The sequence below is a fragment of the Procambarus clarkii genome, chromosome 49 (genome assembly GCF_040958095.1).
Source record: "Procambarus clarkii isolate CNS0578487 chromosome 49, FALCON_Pclarkii_2.0, whole genome shotgun sequence".
In the NCBI taxonomy this organism is placed as follows: Eukaryota; Metazoa; Arthropoda; class Malacostraca; order Decapoda; family Cambaridae; genus Procambarus; species Procambarus clarkii.
Window position 1 is genome coordinate 7,287,969 of NC_091198.1, and position 21,140 is coordinate 7,309,108.

General features: G+C 39.0%; 2 protein-coding genes across 6 annotated transcripts in view; both read left to right on the top strand.

Annotated features, from left to right (window-relative positions):
* Positions 1–7,177: 7,177 nt before the first annotated feature.
* Positions 7,178–16,416, top strand: LOC138351304 (transcription factor IIIB 90 kDa subunit-like). Its single transcript, XM_069302949.1, has 2 exons — positions 7,178–7,327; positions 13,956–16,416. The coding sequence occupies exon 2, from the start codon at positions 13,970–13,972 to the stop codon at positions 15,929–15,931; it is 1,962 nt and encodes a 653-aa protein (XP_069159050.1). The 5' UTR covers positions 7,178–7,327; positions 13,956–13,969; the 3' UTR covers positions 15,932–16,416.
* Positions 16,417–18,818: 2,402 nt separating this feature from the next.
* Nse4 (Non-SMC element 4) overlaps positions 18,819–21,140 on the top strand; it is a 41,494-nt gene continuing 39,172 nt past the window's right edge. Inside the window, exon 1 of one of the 5 annotated variants that reach the window (XM_045750392.2) lies at positions 18,819–18,920. The gene's annotated coding sequence lies outside the window, so the exon portion shown is untranslated. Of the gene's footprint in view, positions 18,921–19,678; positions 19,958–21,140 lie in introns of those variants that run through there. The other 4 variants (XM_045750394.2, XM_045750395.2, XM_045750391.2 and 1 more) reach the window with 4 other exon arrangements.

The following is a 21,140-nucleotide window of genomic DNA, read 5'->3' on the forward strand; positions in this document are numbered from 1 at the left end:
AGATCAGGATTGGCATTATAGTTTAGCGTTTTATATATGTATAATACACATGAGAGAATGTGCAGTGACTTAATGTCTAACATATTCAGAGATTTGAGTAGGGGTACCGAGTGATGTCTGGGGCCAGAATTGGATATTGTCCTAATAGGAGCTTTGTGTTGAGTAATTAGAGGACGTAAGTGATTTTGGGTAGTAGAGCCCCAAGCACAAATACCATAGTTGAGATATGGATAGATAAGGGAGTAATAGAGAGTCACCAGGGCAGGGCGTGGTACATAATATCTGATCTTAGAAAGAATGCCCACAGTTTTTGAAACTTTTTTTTATATGTTTAGAATGTGTCCCTGGAAATTCAGCTTGTGGTCAATGAGAATGCCAAGGAATTTGCCATCTAATTTGTTACAAATTTGGGTATTGTTTATTTTGAGATTTATTTGATTAGAGGATTTATTGCCAAACAGAATATAGAAAGTTTTGTCAATGTTAAGGGTGAGTTTGTTGGCAGTTAGCCACAGATGGACTTTATTTAGCTCAGTATTTACTGTGGCATTTAGAGCAAGGGGATCAGGACTGGAGTAAATGAAGGTTGTGTCGTCAGCAAATAGAATTGGTTTGAGGTGTTGGGAGGCATTTGGAAGGTCATTAATGTAGATGAGAAAGAGGAGAGGGCCAAGTATGCTGCTCTGGGGAACACCAATGTTGATGGGTAGGGTGGGAGAAATTGTATTATTCACAGAAACACATTGGAGCCTGTCAGTAAGGTAGGATTTGAGGTATTGTAGGGAGTGTCCTCTGACACCATAATGATGTAATTTAAGAAGAAGGTTTTGGTGGTTGACAGTATCGAAAGCTTTGCGCAGGTCCACAAATAACCCAACAGGGAACTCATTTTTATCAAGAGCTGTATGAATCGAGTTAAGCATACTAATAAGTGCATCGTTAGTGCTTTTTTTGGGCCTGAAGCCATATTGGCAAGGGCTAAGTATATTGAGTTTGGCTAGATATGAGTAAAGCTGCTTATAGATTAGTTTTTCAAAAATTTTTGACAAGTTTGGCAGGATTGATATAGGTCTGTAGTTGTTAACATCTGTGAGATCACCACATTTGTGGACAGGCGTTACTCTCGCTTTTTTAGAATATCTGGAAAGGTTTGGAGTTCAAGTGACTTGTTGAAGAGCAAAGCAATAGCAGGGGCTAAAGATCTGGAGGCTTTTTTGTAGATTAAAGTTGGTATCTCAGTACCCAGATGAGCCACAGAGACGTTAGAAAGAATTTTTTCAGTGTCAGAGTAGTTAATAAATGGAATGCATTAGGCAGTGATGTGGTGGAGGCTGACTCCATACACAGTTTCAAATGTAGATATGATAGAGCCCAGTAGGCTCGGGAATCTGTATTCCAGTTGATTGACAGTTGAGAGTCGGGACCAAAGAGCAAAAGCTCAACCCCCGCAAGCACAATTAGGTGAGTATTACGCGTTAGGTGATAGGAAATGTGCCCGACCATTCATGTCCCGCCCGGGATTCAAACCCGGAATTCCGGATTGTGCGTCTAGAATCTATCTGACTGTACTACCGGACATGGGAACCAATACCCTTCACAGGATGGTTATAGGGTCCACAAACCCTCATGGTATGGGAATAGGGACCATTACACCCAGAGGATGGGTATTGGGTTCAGTACCACCACCGCATGTACTCTGAACCCCACCCTCAAAGAGCCGATGGGTATTGGGTACCCGGATGACCCCCTCCAGGTCGTCGTGCCTCGATTGATTGATTGATGAAGACTAAGCCACCCAAAAGGTGGCACGGGCATGAATAACCCGTAAGTGGTGGCCCTTTGGAGCCATTACCAGTATCATTAGCTGATACTGGAGATCTGTGGAGGTGCAACTGCACCCTGTGTGACGGGAGATGTCTCCCGTCGTCGTGCCTCGCTCGTTGCTGCTTGTCTACATAAATTTTAACCCACCTAACAAAGCAAATATTACGTAGTCTTATCAAAATTCTTCGTCATTTAGTAAATCTTAGTCCAGCAGGATGACCATATTTAGAGTTTAATGCACATGTATTTCAATAATATATAACTTAAACACTAATGGCAAGTAAACTCATTCTTTGCGATAAATCTCTTCACGAAGAGATCCTTAGGCTTGATACTAACTAGTTGGAAGCCTCTGGTTGATACCTGGTTGATGGGGTTCTGGGAGTTCTTCTACTCCCCAAGCCCGGCCCGAGGCCAGGCTCGACTTGTGAGAGTTTGGTCCACCAGGCTGTTGCTTGGAGCGGCCCGCAGGCCCACATATCCACCACAGCCCGGTTGGTCCGGCACTCCTTGGAGGAATAAATCTAGTTTCCTCTTGAAAATGTCCAAGACTAGCAGTAAGAGTGCTGTATCCCAGCTGTAGTCATTAGTATTCACGCACCATGAGAAATGGTAGGTCTTACCAGCCCTCGTTTCATGTGTCTGAAGCTGAAAAATTAATCCGAATTTACTAAAAAGGGCAATAAGAGCAATGTTGAGGAATCTAACCTGCATCTTTGGTACTCCAGGCATATGTCTGGTTTGATCTATGGGATTTGGCGAGTAACCAAATCAAACTGGAACATTTTACTTATCATATTACCAGGTATTCCACAGGAAGGAGGGTGGAGTTTGCCGTGTCATTGAAGGCCGAGATACTTAGGCCGAGGGACCACCGGAAGCTGGGGTTGAGGTTGGGGTAGAGTTAGAGGGACATCTTAACTGCAGGAAGGGGTTGGAAGGACAAGGGTGCCGCTCTTCAGGCGGCACCCTTGCATCTATATTACATCCAAATAATATTCTATATTACATCCAAATCTGTTAGATGTAATATAGAACTGGAAAGAAACTAATGTAGTGCAGGCGATGAGTCACAATAACGTGGCTAAAGTAAGTTGACCAGATCACACACTAGAAGGTGAAGGGACGACGACGTTTCGGTCCGTCCTGGACCATTCTCAAGTCAATTGTCAACAAACTAATGTAGTTTTAAACCGGTTAGCGTCAACCGGTTTAAACCGTCAGTCAACGCGCATGGTTATACTGTACATTACCAAACAACTTTCTAAACTAGAGCAATCTACTGTAGGGACGTGTCCTGGGACCAGCATCTGAATTATACCTAATTTATGTAGCTTTTGACTACCTGCCTTGTGTAGACCCCCGGGGCGCTGACAAGTGTACCACTACGAACCAGTAGTTAATTATCGTTCAGGTGCAATGGTCAGACAGTCTCATCGTCCCTTTTATAACCAGCAGATAACCAAACCCGGCCGCTGATTGGTTGATATTTACTCTAAAACTCACCCCATTGGTTAACATTTTGCGCGTCTGACTTGTCAATTATCAATGGGCCAACAGCCACTCCTTCACTTCCCCAAAACCGAACGAGTCTCTAATGAGCCAATAATGATCCCCAGCTTGAATGTTTGTAGTTGTTAATTTAAAAATCTAATTCCCAAACCAATTACAACATTCCATTGTAAATGTTGCAACAAACAACAGATATAACAGAGCAACATTTGTTATACAATTACGGGCTATTCATGCCCGTGCCACCTCTTGGGTGGCTTAATCTTTATCAATCAATCAGTTATACAAGAATAGGCAGTTAAGTAGTAATCGTCCGTGAGTCAAGAACTGTTAATGGGGCCGCTCGACAACTACAATATACAATATATGCAATAACAGACTAACAAACACAACAACCAGAGAGCACAATCAGAGAACACTGTATAAACATCAGAGGTCCGCGGTTTTTCAACGTCCTCCCAGCAAGCATAAGAAATATTGCCGGAACAACCGTGGACATTTTCAAGAGGAAACTAGATTTATTCCTCCAAGGAGTGCCGGACCAACCGGGCTGTGGTGGGTATGTGGGCCTGCGGGCCGCTCCAAGCAACAGCCTGGTGGACCAAACTCTCCCAAGTCGAGCCTGGCCTCGGGCCGGGCTTGGGAGTAGAAGAACTCCCAGAACCCCATCAACCAGGTATCAACCAGGTAACCCTGTAACGTACGATTATGTTACGTTGTTGGGTTGATTAGATACACAGTGTTTTGTGAATTTCATATTTATTTAGTAGTCCTGGATACAGCAGTGTCGTAGACGTTGAGACGAAGCCTGGAGCAGAGCAGAGAGCTGAGTGAGGCCGGAGTCGTGGAGCTCTATGTGGGAGAGCGTGGCGGCTCGATGCGGTCGTAGTCTGCTGTCTGCTCTGTGTCGAAGCTGTAGCGTCTTGGGTTGATTAGGACTGTACACGCCGAGTACTACATTGTTGACTGTGGAGATTGAACTGTCTTCTAGTCGATTGATGAAGATTAAGCCATCCAAAAGGTGGCACGGGCATGAATAGCCCGTAAGTGGTGGCCCTTTTGAGCCATCACCAGTATCAATAAATGATACTGGAGATCTGTGGAGGTGCGACTGCACCCTACGTGACGGGAGATGTCTCCCGTCGTCTTCTAGTCATCAAATCGTTGCTTATATGGTGATTACACCTCAGCTTCCTCCAACAAGGTGAGAAGAATATTACCTGTAATTGGGGAAAGGATTGTAGCTTCTGTAATTAGTTATGCTATTAAGATAATGAGATAATGGAGCGAGTATAAGATTAACTCGCTACAACCCAAAGTTCCTAACACGACACTGGATGATGTTAAATATTTGGTTTCAATTGACTTACGATACAATTCGTTAATGACAAATTAAGTGATTTTAACTTATTGAAGTGTGAATATTTATGCTTTATAATTACTATTAACCTCCAGGATGACATTGTTCAGAATATTATTCTGCACAAGTGGCGTCCTCAACGATCACCATGTGACGCCGGACGGGTCCTCGGCGCTCCTCTCGTCTTCAAAACAAGACTTCCCATCACCTTCCTCGCTCTTCCTGTCTCCGTCTCCCCAAGGACGGAGACAGTCCGTCTCCTCGAACGCCTGGAGTATAAGTCTCAAGACGAGTCTTATAGGATGTCAGGCGGTTCCCAGCTCCTTCCTACACGTCCTTTACAGCTACAACCTTTTCAGTTTTGCCTGTTAGAGCAGAAACGCCATGCGTACTAGTGGCTTTACAAGATTGTAAAAACCTCAGTGCTATGTACTCTCATAAACCCAATGTACCTTCTTGTATATATATATAAATAAATAAATAACATTATCAATACAAATGAGAGGAAGTTCCTTAGCCTATACATAGACAAGGACTGAACTTCAACACCCACATACAACAATAGCCAAAAAAAAGTCTAAAAAACGGTCGCTATACTTTCTAAAATCAGATATTATGTTCCTTACCCTGCTCTCCTCTCATTATACTACGCACTAATCTATCCCTATTTACCATACAGTGTCTGTGCATGGGGTTCAACTGTAACACCATAAAGGTGTTTAATTTGGTTATATTATATTTTACAAAGAACATGAGTCAGCCAGACAGGATTTTGAGAGGCGCCAGGTTGTCTGACCCTTAGCAATTAAAAAATCACACCTCTAGAGTGTGTGACCATAAGTTGACCAGAGGCCAGGTCGTGTGAATTGACTTTGCTTCTGCTAAGCTGATAAGTGCAGACGGTTGGTGGTGCCTTTTCATCAAACAAGCCGCTGTCCAGGCGGGGTAGGTAGATGGCTTGAGGCTATCTACTTAGTAGGCGGAGCTAGCTACAGGGTCTCTCATAAATACCCAGGGAACTGTACATTCGTGAGCGTAGAGCATCAGCAGAGAACAGAGCAGACAGAGAGACTGGACGATTGAACCGCCGCCGAGACCAGGCTGTCGGCCGGACAGGGGGGGACTGTCCGTCAACGCCCTCCACCCTCTCTCTATCCAACTTAGGCTCAGAAACTTTGTGAGTGAACTGTAAAGTGACAAATTTGATGTTTCCAACTGAAGGTGTTGTGTGATTTCAGGGGCAGTCAGCTGTAGTGTCCTCAATGTCTTGTTTAATGACTCACATTGTATATTAATATTGACATAGTGAACATTAAGTTGAATTGCCTGAATTATGATACTTATCATGTTAAATATATATTTGATTAACTTACTTTTTAATCTGACTTTAATTGTGTTCCCTAGATCTTGGATTTTCTGATATATTGCAAGCTAGAGTGTGGAGCACTCTGAGCTTACTGGTTTTAAGATTATAATATACGAGTACATGCTGACAGCAGATACATTTGATAACAACCTAGAGTACAGACAAGTTCCATTCCTTGTCTTGTATGTACTGAACTAGAATGGATGGTAGCAGCTACTTTCTACCTTCTACGTCTACTTTCTACCTTTTACTTTCTACTTTCTACTCTCTCTCTCCTCTCCCTCTGCCTTTTCAAACTTTCCCTTCCACCTGACCACACTCTTCGCTACTCCCAGACTCCTTTTACTCCTCTCACCTCCCTTCTACCTTTCTACCTCCCTCATCTCAAACCCTCACTCATTACTATCATTATTTATTTCCTTCCTTTTTATTTCCTATACGTTACACAACCACTGCAAATTACCTCAAGCCTATCATCACTCAGCAAAAATCTGCTATCAGAATTTTAACACTGTCTTCAGACAAAACACGGTCCCTCTGTTTAAGTCCCTTAACATACTAAATAACTCACTCAACACATTTTCATGTGCTATCTACATGTATAAAACATTGTTCCTGAAATGCTAATCTTGATCTGAAATTTTTCCTTGATAGATGTAATAGAACCCATGAGCACCACACCATAAATAAATATCTCTTTGATATCCCCCAGAGTTAGACTAAATCTGTGCAAACACTCCATACAAATAAAAGGACCCAGTCTTTGGAATATATATCTTTACCAGTATAATCATCGCTGTCAGCTTATGTTGTAGTTATTTGTTGATATAAAAACTTTGCTATAATGTACCATTTCATCTTACCTGATATGTTAGATTAAGGACCTGCCCGAAACGCTATGCGTGTTAGTGTCTTTGCATGAATGTAAAAATTCCAATCTTGTGTAATTGCCCAGTCTTGTGCAACCTTGCCCGAAACGCTGTGCGTATTAGTGGCTTAAGGTATTGTATGTACTAGCTCTATCTATAAATCCAACATTATGTTTGTAACTCATCTTCTATGGATGTACTTTTACCTGAATAAACATTTTGATTTTTGATTTTGATAATCTCACCAACCCTTTGTACCTCGGTGTGTGTGTGGAGGCGGAGAGTAACCGCCCAGGCTCCCTGGCTCGCCCGTGTCGTCTGTTGTACACAGGATAAACAACAGTTATTCTCATATACTTATCCACATATGTGTAGTGTTCCCTGTGTGAACTCTTGGTAAGTAGATTAATAAGTAGCAACCTCTAAACTGCGAGAAACACGTTTCGTAGTTGATATCGCCAAGGTACGAAATCGATATACGGCAGACAGTCTACCGTGTTATTAATTATTCTGGTGTTGAGGAGTAACTTTGATAGCGATGAAGGTTGCACAGTTACCAAATATAAATACATATGTGTCTTGTACAGTTAATATTTCCCCAGCTAGCCCATGATGGGGTGTTTGGTGTTGTCGTCCCACCTGCAAGTGGACACAGGCTTCCTACCCTCTGCTCAGTTGCTCGTACATGACAATGTAATAATTATACCTGCATACATCAGGTTATACTAAACATGAACACTGAATATTATGTATTTGTTTATAAAGCATCGAGAAGCTACTCACAAACCATTCATATAATTAGTCAAGGTTGGGATTAGGTTACAATAAAATAGGTTCATTATTTGATGCATATTTTGTAATGTTGTATACTGTATAGGGTATAATTATTACATAATAACTATGGTATGAATTGATCAGAAAGTACGGAGAGATGGTACATGCTTAACTATCTGCGACTGCCATTGTACTTCGTGTGCATTTTGTACACCCTAACATCCAAATTCTGTAGTGTATCTATTTTTGAAGGTGTGGATGGAAATGGGTTTGAAGACTTTCCCTTTCAGTGCATTCCACTTGCTCAATATGCATATGCAATACTAAGAATTTCATAATATTTGTGACATTTAGTTTCCAGATTCCACCAATGTCCTCTTTTTTTTTCTCTTTCCTCTCAATTTAAATAGGCTGGCCTTGTTTTCTTGCATATCAGCCAATCCTCCTATTTTGGTAGTACTTATTGTAATGCTGAGGACATATACCAATGTTCAACTCAATTAGAAAGTAGAAATTGGAACTTTATATTGAATTTTGACAAACTGGAAAAGATTTTATATTTATGTTGCAAAGACAAACTAACCTAACCTAACCTTCCTAAGCCTAATACATGATATCTGAGGCTTAAAGTAATAAATATGTGTGCTATACTAGGCCTAGGAATATTTGTTTTTTTAGCTTCATTTTTGGGGGGGATTATAAAGTGAATACTGTAGTACCAAATTCTACTATGTAATTGACTAGTACATCAATATTTGTACTATGGAGCACAAAGTTACAAAAACTACTATCTAAACAGGAGGATGGGTTGTATATATTCCCTTCATTATCATGTATGTACAGGGGTACCTCAGTTTAAGAGTTTAATTCGTTCCTGGAGATGGCTCGTATTCCGAAGTAATTTCCCCATAAGAAATAATGGGAAATGAATTAATCCGTTCCTGACTACCCCAAAAACCCCACATCAAACTAAATTTTTATACCTAATTCATCTAAATAAACCTACAAAACTATGTACTTAGCTCTTGCCAATATGGCTTCAGACCCAAAAAAAGCACTAACGATGCACTTATTAGTATGCTTAACTTGATTCATACAGCACTTGATAAAAATGAGTTCCCTGTTGGGTTATTTGTGGACCTGCGTAAGGCTTTTGACACTGTCAACCACCAAAACCTTCTTCTTAAATTACATCATTATGGAGTCAGAGGACACTCCCTGCAGTACTTCAAATCCTACCTTACAGACAGGCTCCAGTATGTTTCTGTGAATAATTCAATTTCTCCCACCCTACCCATCAACATTGGTGTTCCTCAGGGCAGCATGCTTGGCCCTCTCCTCTTTCTCATCTACATTAATGACCTTCCAAATGCCTCCCAACACCTCAAACCAATTCTATTTGCTGACGACACAACCTTCATTTACTCCAGTCCTGACCCCCTTGCTCTAAATGCCACAGTAAATACTGAGCTAAGTAAAGTCCATCTTTGGCTAACTGCCAACAAACTCACCCTTAACATTGACAAAACTTTCTATATTCTGTTTGCCAATAAATCCTCTAATCAAATAAATCTCAAAATAAACAATACCCAAATTTGTAACAAATTAGATGGCAAATTCCTTGGCATTCTCATTGACCACAAGCTGAATTTCCAGGGACACATTCTAAATATATCAAAAAAAGTTTCAAAAACTGTTGGCATTCTTTCTAAGATCAGATATTATGTACCCCGCCCTGCCCTGGTGACCCTATTACTCCCTCATCTATCCATATCTCAACTATGGTATTTGTGCTTGGGGTTCTACTACCCAAAATCATTTACGTCCTCCAATTACTCAACACAAAGCTGCTATTAGGACAATATCCAACTCTGGCCCCAGACATCACTCGGTACTCCTACTCAAATCTCTGAATATGTTAGATATTAAGTCACTGCACATTCTCTCATGTGTATTATACATATATAAAACGCTGAACTGTAATGCCAATCCTGACCTCAAAAGTTTCATAGAAGGTTGTAACAGAACCCATGAGCACCACACCAAAAATAAATACAGTTTTGATATTCCTAGAGTACTACTTAATCAAACTAGAAATGCTCTACAAATCACGGGACCCAGAATGTGGAATGATCTTCCCAACCATGTTAAAGACTGTACCTCTCTCAACCAGTTTAAGATAAAAATGAAGCTATACCTAATAAATTCCCTGTAACCTACCTTACCCCTCTATTGTCAACCAATGTCTTTTTTTTTTTAAATGGCACTGCTTGTCGACAGAATTGTATTTGTGCTGCTTTTTCAGCCATGTTCCCCCCTTTTTTATCTCTTTTTTTTTTTATTTGTTCTCAACTCATTTTATTCTTTATGCTCAATTAGTATTAAGCTTCAGTCATTTAAGTTTTTCATGCTCGAAACGCTTTGCGTAATAGTGGCTTTAGGCATTGTATGTACTAGCCCTATCTATAAATCCATCACTCTTTGTAAAATCTCTTGTATGTTTGTACCTTACCTAAATAAACATTTGATTTGATTTGATTTGATTTGATGTTCAAGTTATTACTTACCCTTGCTGAGGACCCTTGTTGGGGGGAGCCGGTCGGCCGAGCGAACAGCACGCTGGACTTGTGATCCTGTGGTCCTGGGTTCGATCCCAGGCGCCGGCGAGAAACACTGGGTAGAGTTTCTTTCACCCTATGCCCCTGTTACCTAGCAGTAAAATAGGTACCTGGGAGTTAGTCAGCTGTCACGGGCTGCTTCCTGGGGGTGGAGGCCTGGTCGAGGACCGGGCCGCGGGGACACTAAAAAAAAAAAGCCCCGAAATCATCTCAAGATAACCTCAAGAGAACTGCTGTTGGTGTATGGAAGATGTGAGGAGGAGGGAGGAGGAGAGGTGTTACTGTTTGGAAGGGGAGTCTCCTTCCATTATACCATCAGGCAGTGAGGACTTCACTGGTATGCACACTCTGGCACATTTTGCCTGCATACCACTAGGACTTGCTTGTTTTACTAAGAATCTGTCTAAAGACACTTGTTTTTCCCTACATTTTAACACTTGTCTGTATTAAGACATCACATTGTCATTTAAAAGGTCAATGCAACGGCCTGCTACAGCTTTATCTGGGTGAGTTTTTTCAACAAAACTTTGCAGTTCTTCCCATACTTCACACATTTTCTTAATCAAGAAGGGACATCCTCTACTGCCTCTACTCACAGCTATTTTCTTAGGTTGAACCTTACCAATGGCTTTCTTGAGACCCATGGCGAGATATATAATGACAACTTTTATGCTCAAATGACCCAAAAAACGACAAAAAACTGTAAATCCTTGTGAAGAATTCAGGTGGGATAGTCACTGGGCGCGAGACACTGGTAAACTGAGGCGCGATCGCTGTGCCACTATGCGCTAGTCGGCTTGTACACGTATCAACAAACTCGTGGTCCGAGGTAACCCTCGCCTTCCGAGACACATTTTCCGAGGAAATCCTGCTCGTATTCCGAAAAACTCGCATACAGGGACACTCGTGTTCCGAGGTACCACTGTAGTGATCATATCCTATTACTATCCTATTAGTCCTATTACTATCATATCCTATTAACACTCTAGCAGTTCCCATGGCGAAGTGGTAACACACTTGCCTGGCACTTCACGAGCGATTTGGCCTGGGTTCATGTCCTAGCCAGGGAGGATTTACTTGGTGCCAATCCATAATTGTAGCCTCTGTTCACTCAGCAGTGACTGGGTACCTGGTTAATAAAATTTGGTGTGTCGTATTCTGGGGAAAATTAGGATTAAGTACTTGCCCGAAACGCTATGCCTGCTAGTGGCTGTACAAGATTGTAGGAACTGCTCTATAGAGTTGTGTGATTAAATTGCCTAAACTTATCCTAATAGTTTAGTTCTCTGTTCTTACAATGAAAACAAACTTCAATACTTCAAGTTTCTTGTTTATGAGATGCATGTTCTGTCAGATATGTATACTCCAGTAGGGTAAGTTTGCTGGTCTTCAGACACCTAAGTAAGATGTTTTCGGTGGCTTAAAGATTAATAATTCCCAGTACTGATATATGGTTTATTGCAAAAGATATGGTCACTTCAAAAAGTCAAATGTAACACAAGGAGCAACAGCTTGAAGCTCAATGAGCCACAATGTAGGACAGAAAACAGGAGATACTTTGACAAATTTAAGGAATCTAAAGCCCCCAATATGGATAGAATATAATCTAAAATTGTAAAGGAACTGCCCAGCAAGCGGTACCACTGACACTCCAATTCAGAAATATCTGGACTAAGAGGAAGTCCTGCTAGATTGAAAATTCAGTACTGTATACAAATGTCATCCCAGCTTAAAAACAAAAAACAAAACAAAAAATTCAGTTTGGCAGAGAATTACTTACCAATCAGCCTAACCTCCCATCTTCAAGCTTATGAAGAGAATCCTAAAAGGGAATAATTTACCATCTCACAGTTGACAATCTAGTAAAATCAGCAAAATACGTTTTTGTTAAAAAAAAGGCTTGCCTTGCTAACCTATTCAAATTTTGGGAAACAGTAGCCAGCTATTTTAAAGGACTTTCAGTAGATGTAGAATACATCTACTGAAAGTAATTTCATATGGTACTACATGAAAGATGGCCTTGGAAATAATAAGCACATGGAATGAATGGTAAAATACTAGAATGGATAAAACTATGGTTAAAACAAAGAAAGCAAAGGGTTGTCCTAAATGAAAATGAACCTTACTGGCAAAAATGTGTTGAGTGGAGTACCACAAGATTCCATCTTGGGGCCAACTCTCTTTGTCATCTGTATTTACCTAAATTTAGCTGAGGACCACTAACACACGAGTGGCCTTTGAGACATAACCAGCAGCTTATTACAGGCCCCCCCATTTGTTCAGATGATTTTTTAGCTGGATTTTAAAGTTCAGCAGACTTTTGGCATTTATGGCTTTGGGGGGCAGGCAGTTCCATGGGTTTATAACCCTGTGGGTGAAAAAGCATCTCCTGTTTTCAGTCCTACATTGTAGCTTATTGAGTTTGAAAGCATTGCTCTTTGTTTGTGTTACAACTGACCTTTTGAAGAAATTGTCTGGATTAACATTATCCAAATTGTTCAGTACTGTATTTTAAAAGTTTCAATGAGATCCACTCTTGTCATGCCTGGTTTTGCAGTGTTAGTCTTGTGGCCCACAACCATTCCTGGTATGAAGTTGACTTGGTTCTGGAATATTTCATATCCTCCACACCTCCACCACCACTATTTCATATCCTAATCACATATAGACAAGAATAAAGTCACCGTTTCATGTCATCCTATGCAGAGGATACTGTACCAAAATCAGCATGAAAATTACCTTGTTAAAAGACACTAAAACAGATGCAAACAGGTATATATAATCTTCCACTGGACAAGAAAAAAATAGCCAAGTGCCTGCAAGAAGTACCAGTCCAATTGGGTTGTATTGTATATGAGAGCCTGTGGGCTAGGCTTGGGAGTAGAACAACTTTCAAAACCCACTCCAAGTGTGCACAAGGATTACAAATTAAGAACTTAAATGGAAAACAGGAATCATCAAGACAAACCTGACCCCAGGCTGGGACTGGAGAGTAGAACTCTTGGAACAGACTGCAGGCAAATTCATCACCTAAAAATTTCACAACCAAAGCCACTGTTACAATCATCACAACTACACCCAACACTACCACCAAAACTATAACAACCTTTATTACCACAGCAACTGCCATACATAAACACTAACAACCCGAAACTCTTTGCGTAATAGTGGCTTTAGGCATTGTATGTACTAGCTCTATCTATAAATTCATCAATATTTGTCAATATTTGTATCACACCCTGTATGTATGTACTTTATCTGAATAAACATTTGAATTTTGAATTTTTTGAATTTGAACAAAATGCCCACAATAACTGCACCCATCTCTGCAGTTGTTACAGCCTTCGCAGTCATTACAAACAAAACATTCATTGCATACACATCAGTCACTGCGGTCATCTCAAGCACTACAGACACCACTACCACTCTTTAGTAAACAAGCCTGCACACATTTTTCTATCTGTACTCGTCTGGTGTGATCAAAACATTTCTGTTTATAAGTCTTAAATACTGTATTAATGTAAGAATTGTAGCATGCTGCCTAAAAGTACAGTACAGTATTATTATTAGAAGCAAGTAGCTAAAGAAGGAAACTATAAGTTTGCTCATCGTGATACTTTCCTCAATTTCAGATGAAAGAGACAAGATGTCGTCACGTTGTCATTACTGTGGCTGTGGGGAAATTGACATTGATCCTGCTCGTGGAGATGCTGTTTGCACCTCCTGTGGTACAGTTCTGTCAGAACACAACATTGTTAGTGAAGTTCAATTTCTTGACAATTCTCATGGAGGAAGTTCAGCTGTTGGGCAGTTTGTTGCCTCAGATGCTGTTAGTAAACGGCCTATGTTTAGAGGTTTTCATGGAACTTTTGCAAGAGAAAGCAAAGAAATCACACTTAATAATGCTAAAAAAAAGATAAATGCACTTGCACAGCAGCTGCGTCTCAAGCAACAAAGTATTGAGACTTCTTTTAACTTTTTTAAATTAGGGTTAAGTAAAGGACTTACACGTGGCAGAAAAACTAACCATGTAATTGGTGCTTGTGTATACATCACTTGCAGAACTGAACAAACAGCTCACATGCTCATTGATGTTAGTGATGCTCTCCAAATTGATGTTTATGAACTTGGTCGAACATATCTTCGGTTATCTACAGCGCTGTGTATAAATATCCCTGCTATGGACCCATGTTTATATATATGGAGATTTGCATATAAATTATCATTTGGTGATAAAGCACACGATGTATCCGAAACTGCATTAAGATTAGTTAAACGAATGAAACGTGACTGGATGCACACTGGTAGAAGACCATCTGGAGTATGTGGTGCTGCACTAGTTATAGCTGCTAGGCTCCACAACTTCAATCGTACCATTACAGATGTTATAAAAGTTGTGAAGGTTCATGAATCAACATTACGAAAACGTTTGACAGAATTTGGTGAGACCCCATCAAGTGCCCTGACATTAGAAGAATTCATGACAGTGGATTTAGCTGAGGAACAAGATCCACCAGCATTTAGGGCGGCAAGAAAACGGGAACGTGAAAGGGTTCAAATGCTCTTAGATAAGCAGGAAGACTTAGACAGTGAACTAACAGAGCTTCAGCAAGAGATAGAGAAGCATTTGGAGGAAAGAAAACGAAAACTGAGAGGTATTTGGGCAAAGTATGATAAAGAAGATGTGGAAGAAGAATTTGTTGAACAGGAAAATGCTGACACACACAAATTTATAACAGAAGCAACATTAGAAACAATAAATAAATGCCTTGATGATTCATGTGAAGATGAAGTAAAGAAAGAAATAAAACCTCAGGGAATTGGGCCTTCTGCTGCAAGTCTTGGCCTGAAAGAGACTATAGAAGAGTGCATGGAGATTCGTCCTGCTGATCCAGAACCAGAAGATAATGGAGTCTTAGACTTGGCTGGAATTGACGATGTTGAAATTGATTCATATATAATGTCTCATAGGGAGATAAAGTTAAAAACAGAATTATGGATGAAAATAAACAAAGAATACTTGGAGGAAATGAAAATTAAGGAAGAAAGGGAAAAGAAAGAGGCAGAAGAAAGGGAAAAGGAAGGAAAGCCACCAAAGAAGAAGAAAAACTATACTAAAAAGTCAAAGAGTAATACTCCTGCAAATACAGCTGGAGAAGCAATTGAGAAAATGCTTTTAGAGAAGAGACTGTCAAATAAAATAAATTATGATGTCCTTCGTAGCCTGAATGGTGATGAAGAAGAAGGAAAAGTAGATATTAAGGAAGAGAAGCCAAATCCTAAGCTTATAAAAGCTGCTCCAGTGGAAACTCCTAAAGGTATATCATCTGTACTCCATTCATTAACAGGAAAGCGACCTAGGAATCCCAGCAAAGATGATAAGGATAACGTGTCTAAAAAACCATTGCATGATACAAGCTGTGACTCTGTTAAAACTAAACAAGATGAAGAGGGAGATGAGGAGGAGGAAAATGAGGAAGATGACCCAGAAGAAGAGGAGGAGGAGGAGGAAGATGAGAGTAGCTTGTCCACCTTACAACTTCTACAGAGAAGAAGAGGAGAATATAATGGGAATGATGAATACTATGAAGATGATTATTATGATTAATTGTCAACAGCTGTCTGATGCAGCTTGTTATAAGTACACACACACACATGATAATGTTGAAGGTGATTGTTAACAGCTGTCTGATGTAGTTTGTTATAAATATTCAGAGTTGTATGGTACAATAATTTCAGATATGGATATTTAAGTACAAAATAATTATACACATTTAGATTTGTCTTAGTATTAAATAGTTTATTATTTAACTTAGATTTTTTATCATAATACTGTACTGTATATTCTACAAATATAATTTTATTTTACATTATGTATTTGTGGAGGCATCACGTTCAACCATCCTAATGCTACACGACATTGTTTGTCGTTTAAGTTATTTTAAGCAATAAATGCTGTATGAATGCCCAGTGTTACAGGTTAATTTTTTTTTATACAGTATTGTATTTAAAAAATGTAATGTTTATTATAAGGTTTAGATAACATAAATTGATTCATAGAGGATTATGTGAATACAACTTTTCAGAAGTATACTTGATTGTTTTATTTGTCACCTCTGTTACATTATTTATATGAATCATTTAGGACCAGACCCAGTTCAGTAAATATATTGGTTTATTATATCTAAGAGTCGTGAAGTAGTTGTCGCTATTTAGTTTTCAGCCCCAATTTTTTTTTAAATAAGTGCTGATGGTAGATATTTGCAAATACTGTATATTTATATCAATAAAAAACAACATTATAGTTTCCATATGCACGTAGTATAATTATACTTAGACCAACCTGGTTGTAGAGAATACATGGGCCTGCAGGCCACCTCAAGCAATACCCTGTTGGACCAAGCTCTCACGAGTCAAGTCTGGCTCTAAGCTGGGCTTGGGGAGTTCAAAAACTCCCAGAATCCCCTCCAGGTACCTACAGTATTGTACATTATAATAATTTATTTTGTCCGAGACAGACATCCTGTGCATAAAATACACTTTAGGGTTCTATCAAGATCCTTTTTCCCATGATCCAAGTACTGTACTGACCCTCCCTAGGATACAACCCCCATAAGTTCATTAACACCCAGGTATCTATTTACTGCTAGGTGAAGAGGATTAGTTGAAAGGAAACATGCTCAACCATTCCTGTCCCGCCTAAGATTCGAACCTGGGATTCCTGATTGTGAGTTAAGAATGAACCCAATTACTAATGAGGTACTGCAATTATATAGCTTTCCCTTCCCCTGATAAGCTGCAGGGGAAGGGTACCCTCTTTCCTAATGAGAATATAGAGCAAGTATATTATTAATTAATATACTTGCTACACAATAAATCCAGCACTGCAATTGGAAAGATGGTAGAAATGAGAACAATAGGAAATATTGATGACAAAACTACACGAGTGTCAAACTGTATTAATGAAACAATTTAAGGACTTCAAACAAAATAAATAGCAATCATATACAGTAGGCACGAGTCCCGTCACCCGTGGTCAACTGGGAGAACCCGGAAGATAATCACACTTGAAGAGAGTACTTTCTTTTTTTTTTAGTTAGCAAAATTAGGTATACACTAATGCAACAATGTACAGTGTACAAGAATGAAACAACTCTTGTATATATCTCAAAAAAAAAAAAAAAAAAAAAAAAAAAAAAAAAATCAATGTGCTGCTACCCCTATTCTATATGAGATATTACACAGTGTAGATCAAGAACTAGCAATAGGTTCAACTAGTAATTCCATCTCACAGGATGGTTAGCCATACATAGAATCAGGGGAGAAAATACCTGCCTTAATACAAAAACAAATCAACTCTGACAAAAAATCAGGTGAGAACATAAAATGAATGGCTGATCTATTATAGCCTCCACTGGCAAAATCTGGATACAGCACAAGAATATCTTCCAATATTCCTGAGTGTATGAAGTATTTACAGAGCTCAAAGTGCCTCATACCATTTGGTATGAAGTCACTGATAACAGAGCAATCACAGATATAGTGTTGGAGAGTATGTTCCCTCAAGTAAGACTGAAAACGTTTTTTTATCCAGATGGTTAAAACCCATGGAACCGCCTACCCGCTGAAGCCGTACCTGCCAAGATCCAGCTAGAAAATATCATTAGGACAAGTGGCGGGACTTAACAAGCCCTTGGCTTTTTGTCCTCGTCGAGGCCACTGTATAGTTAGTGGCCCTTGGGTAAATTTAGGTAAATAAATAGGTAAATAGTTACCATCGCTTCTCAAGTCTTGGGAGCGACAAGGGGAGCTATACACTATCTCTTAGAATTACGTAGGTAAACAAAAAATGTAACATATTTATATACTACACTGTCGGTGCTGACTGTACAAGTTGAAAAAACATTGTTTTACTTTGAAATATACTAATTTTATAAGAAAATTCGACGTAAATATGTCGCAAGTGGTCACGGATAAGCTCCGATAAGGCAGCGTTGTGATTGGCTACAGATGTTTTAGTTTAGTTCATTTATTATGCACCCCATACCCATCTTGTGGGCGGTAGTGGAAAGGGTTACAGAGGCACATAATGGGCTCAGGGACTGAACCACATAGTTCATTCAGCTAAGCAAGTTACAATCTTGATGAGCTAGTTACAAAATTCAGTATAAGTCGTCACATCTACAGCTGTAAGATGAAAATTGTTACCTTTCTCTCTGATTGGCCAAACTAAAAGCCTAGTGACGTCTAGCGAGACCTAAGTAAACTACTTAGAAATCTTCATAAGTTTACTTCAATGAATCGCCCCTTTGGCGCGTTCTTAGCCGGCACTTAGGAACCTTCGTAGCAAACCTACTTACGAAGAAATACTTGGAGCTTCGTGAATCTGACTGGAGGTCAGTAGTTTGCCTAAGTGGATCTCGATAAGCATATATAGAGGCTCCTATATAGTCCAACACAACGGTGCGGCTTCAATTTCTTTCTTTATTATGCACCCCATACCCATCCGGTGGGCGGTGGTGTAAAGGATTACGCGGTGTGGCTCTTGCTCTACACAACACTCCTGTATTCATCTCTTTAGTAAAACCCTTCACAAGGTAACACCATTTTACTCATATATGGCTTTTGTTTACATGATATTTTTGTATGGCCCATTTTATGGTAATCTTGGCTCGTTTATTTTGTGTGTAATTACATCAGTGGAGTGTGTATCGTCACTAGTCATGAAAGAAAGTATTGCATCATGACATAATCCATGGTCCATGACGTGTCTTGGCATAACTCGAAAATTTATGCCTCGCAGATCGGTTAAGTTACTTGAATGTGGCCAGTAACTGGGTGGGTGACCACTCTGCCATAGCCTCGTCATTGACTAAGGTCAACATGTAAATCAAGAGCCTAGCAGTATATTCCCAAACTTAAATGAGCCATACAATATTCACTATAGACTTTGAAGTTTCTGCACGTAACTAGTGGCTTTACAAGAATGCTATGTTATGTATTCTCACAATCCCAATGTACCTTCTTGTATGTATGTATGTATGTATGTATGTATGTATGTATGTAATATATATATATATATATATATATATATATATATATATATATATATATATATATATAATATATATATATATATATATGATATATATATATATATATATATATATATATATATATATATATATATATATATATATATATATATATATATATATATATATATATATATATATATATATATATATATATATATATATATATATATATATATATAATAAATAAATAAATAAATAAGTAGTCAGTATTCCGTTACAACCAAGGGATACCGGTCACATCATACCCGAGATGGTTCACAGATCAATTTTAAAAGCGACCAAACATTATCCAAATCAACCTAACCTGTTGTCTCTGAGCCTCAACATCACCACTCGGGCAGGCATCAGGAGGAAAAACCTTCGTGCTAGCTGCATGCATCGCAAAAAAGAAGAGCCTAACACAACCTTAGCAAATACATCCTAACACAATGAATTAGCAACCATACTGTATATACGGTTTTAACAAAAAAACGAGTTTTGTCAAATCTTGTGTGTTGACCGTACCTCCAGGGTAGTTTTATACACCTACCCCCAAAGTAAGTGTACGATAATGATAATTTTATTTAGAGGGGGAAAATACATACAAAATGAGTTACAGGCAAAATGTTGGAAACTATAAATATTGGAATGTATGAAACAAGACAGGGATACTGTGGTGTATATGAAATAAATGTACAGTATTTTAATTATTTTTTGGGCTAGGCACTTTTTTTTTAACTTACATTAGTCTAGGGTTGGATGGTTAGGTTAGGTTACATTAGATTTGGCTGAGCACAGGTAGCTGATTCCCTAATGCCATTTGTTCTCTTCAATAACATAAAATAAGATTTACTGTTTCTAAGCACAGTGGTCTTCAAACGACTTAACCCAAGATTACTGCTTATGTATCGGCATACGGTAATTGGCCAAGAGATTTATTAGGATATTGCAGTGTATTTCACTTTAAATCAAATCAGTCAAGTGACCAAGCAAATGTATTTCTTCAATTTTCAAAGCTTTTTCCATCCCATTAAGTTAGGTTGGGAATGTTTAATTTTCTCAGGAATAGGAAGCTTGTGTATGTATGTATGATGTACATACACACATACGCAGATGTATTAATTCATCTTCCTTCTGATTCTCCAGCCTCTGCAGAATTGTCATGATCGTTACTGCCTTCGCTACCTTGTGCGGTCCCTACAACATCCTCACTCTCGCTTATGCTGTGCTTTGATTGTTACCCCTCATGTGGACCCTCTTCCCATTCACCATCTTCCTTTTTCTGTATATATTATATTTTTTTTTGTATATATATATATATATATATATATATATATATATATATATATATATATATATATATATATATATATACATATACATATACATATACATATACATATACATATACATACATACATACATACACACACAGTATACGAAAGTTGTCACATTCTTGTAAAGCTACTAGCGCACACAGCGTTTCGGGCAGGTCCTTAATCCTAATTTTCCCCTGGAATACAACCCACCAAATCGTTTAACAACCAGGTACCCATTCACTGCTGGGTGAACAGAGGCTACAGTTCAGTACTGACACAGAGTCAATCCTCCCCCGCCAGGATACGAAATTTTATTGATTATAAATAATCGATATAATTCAGGAAAATATTTTATCTGAATTTACCTGAGGGCCACTAACATTAGTGGCCTCAATGAAGACAGGATACCGGCAACTTGTCA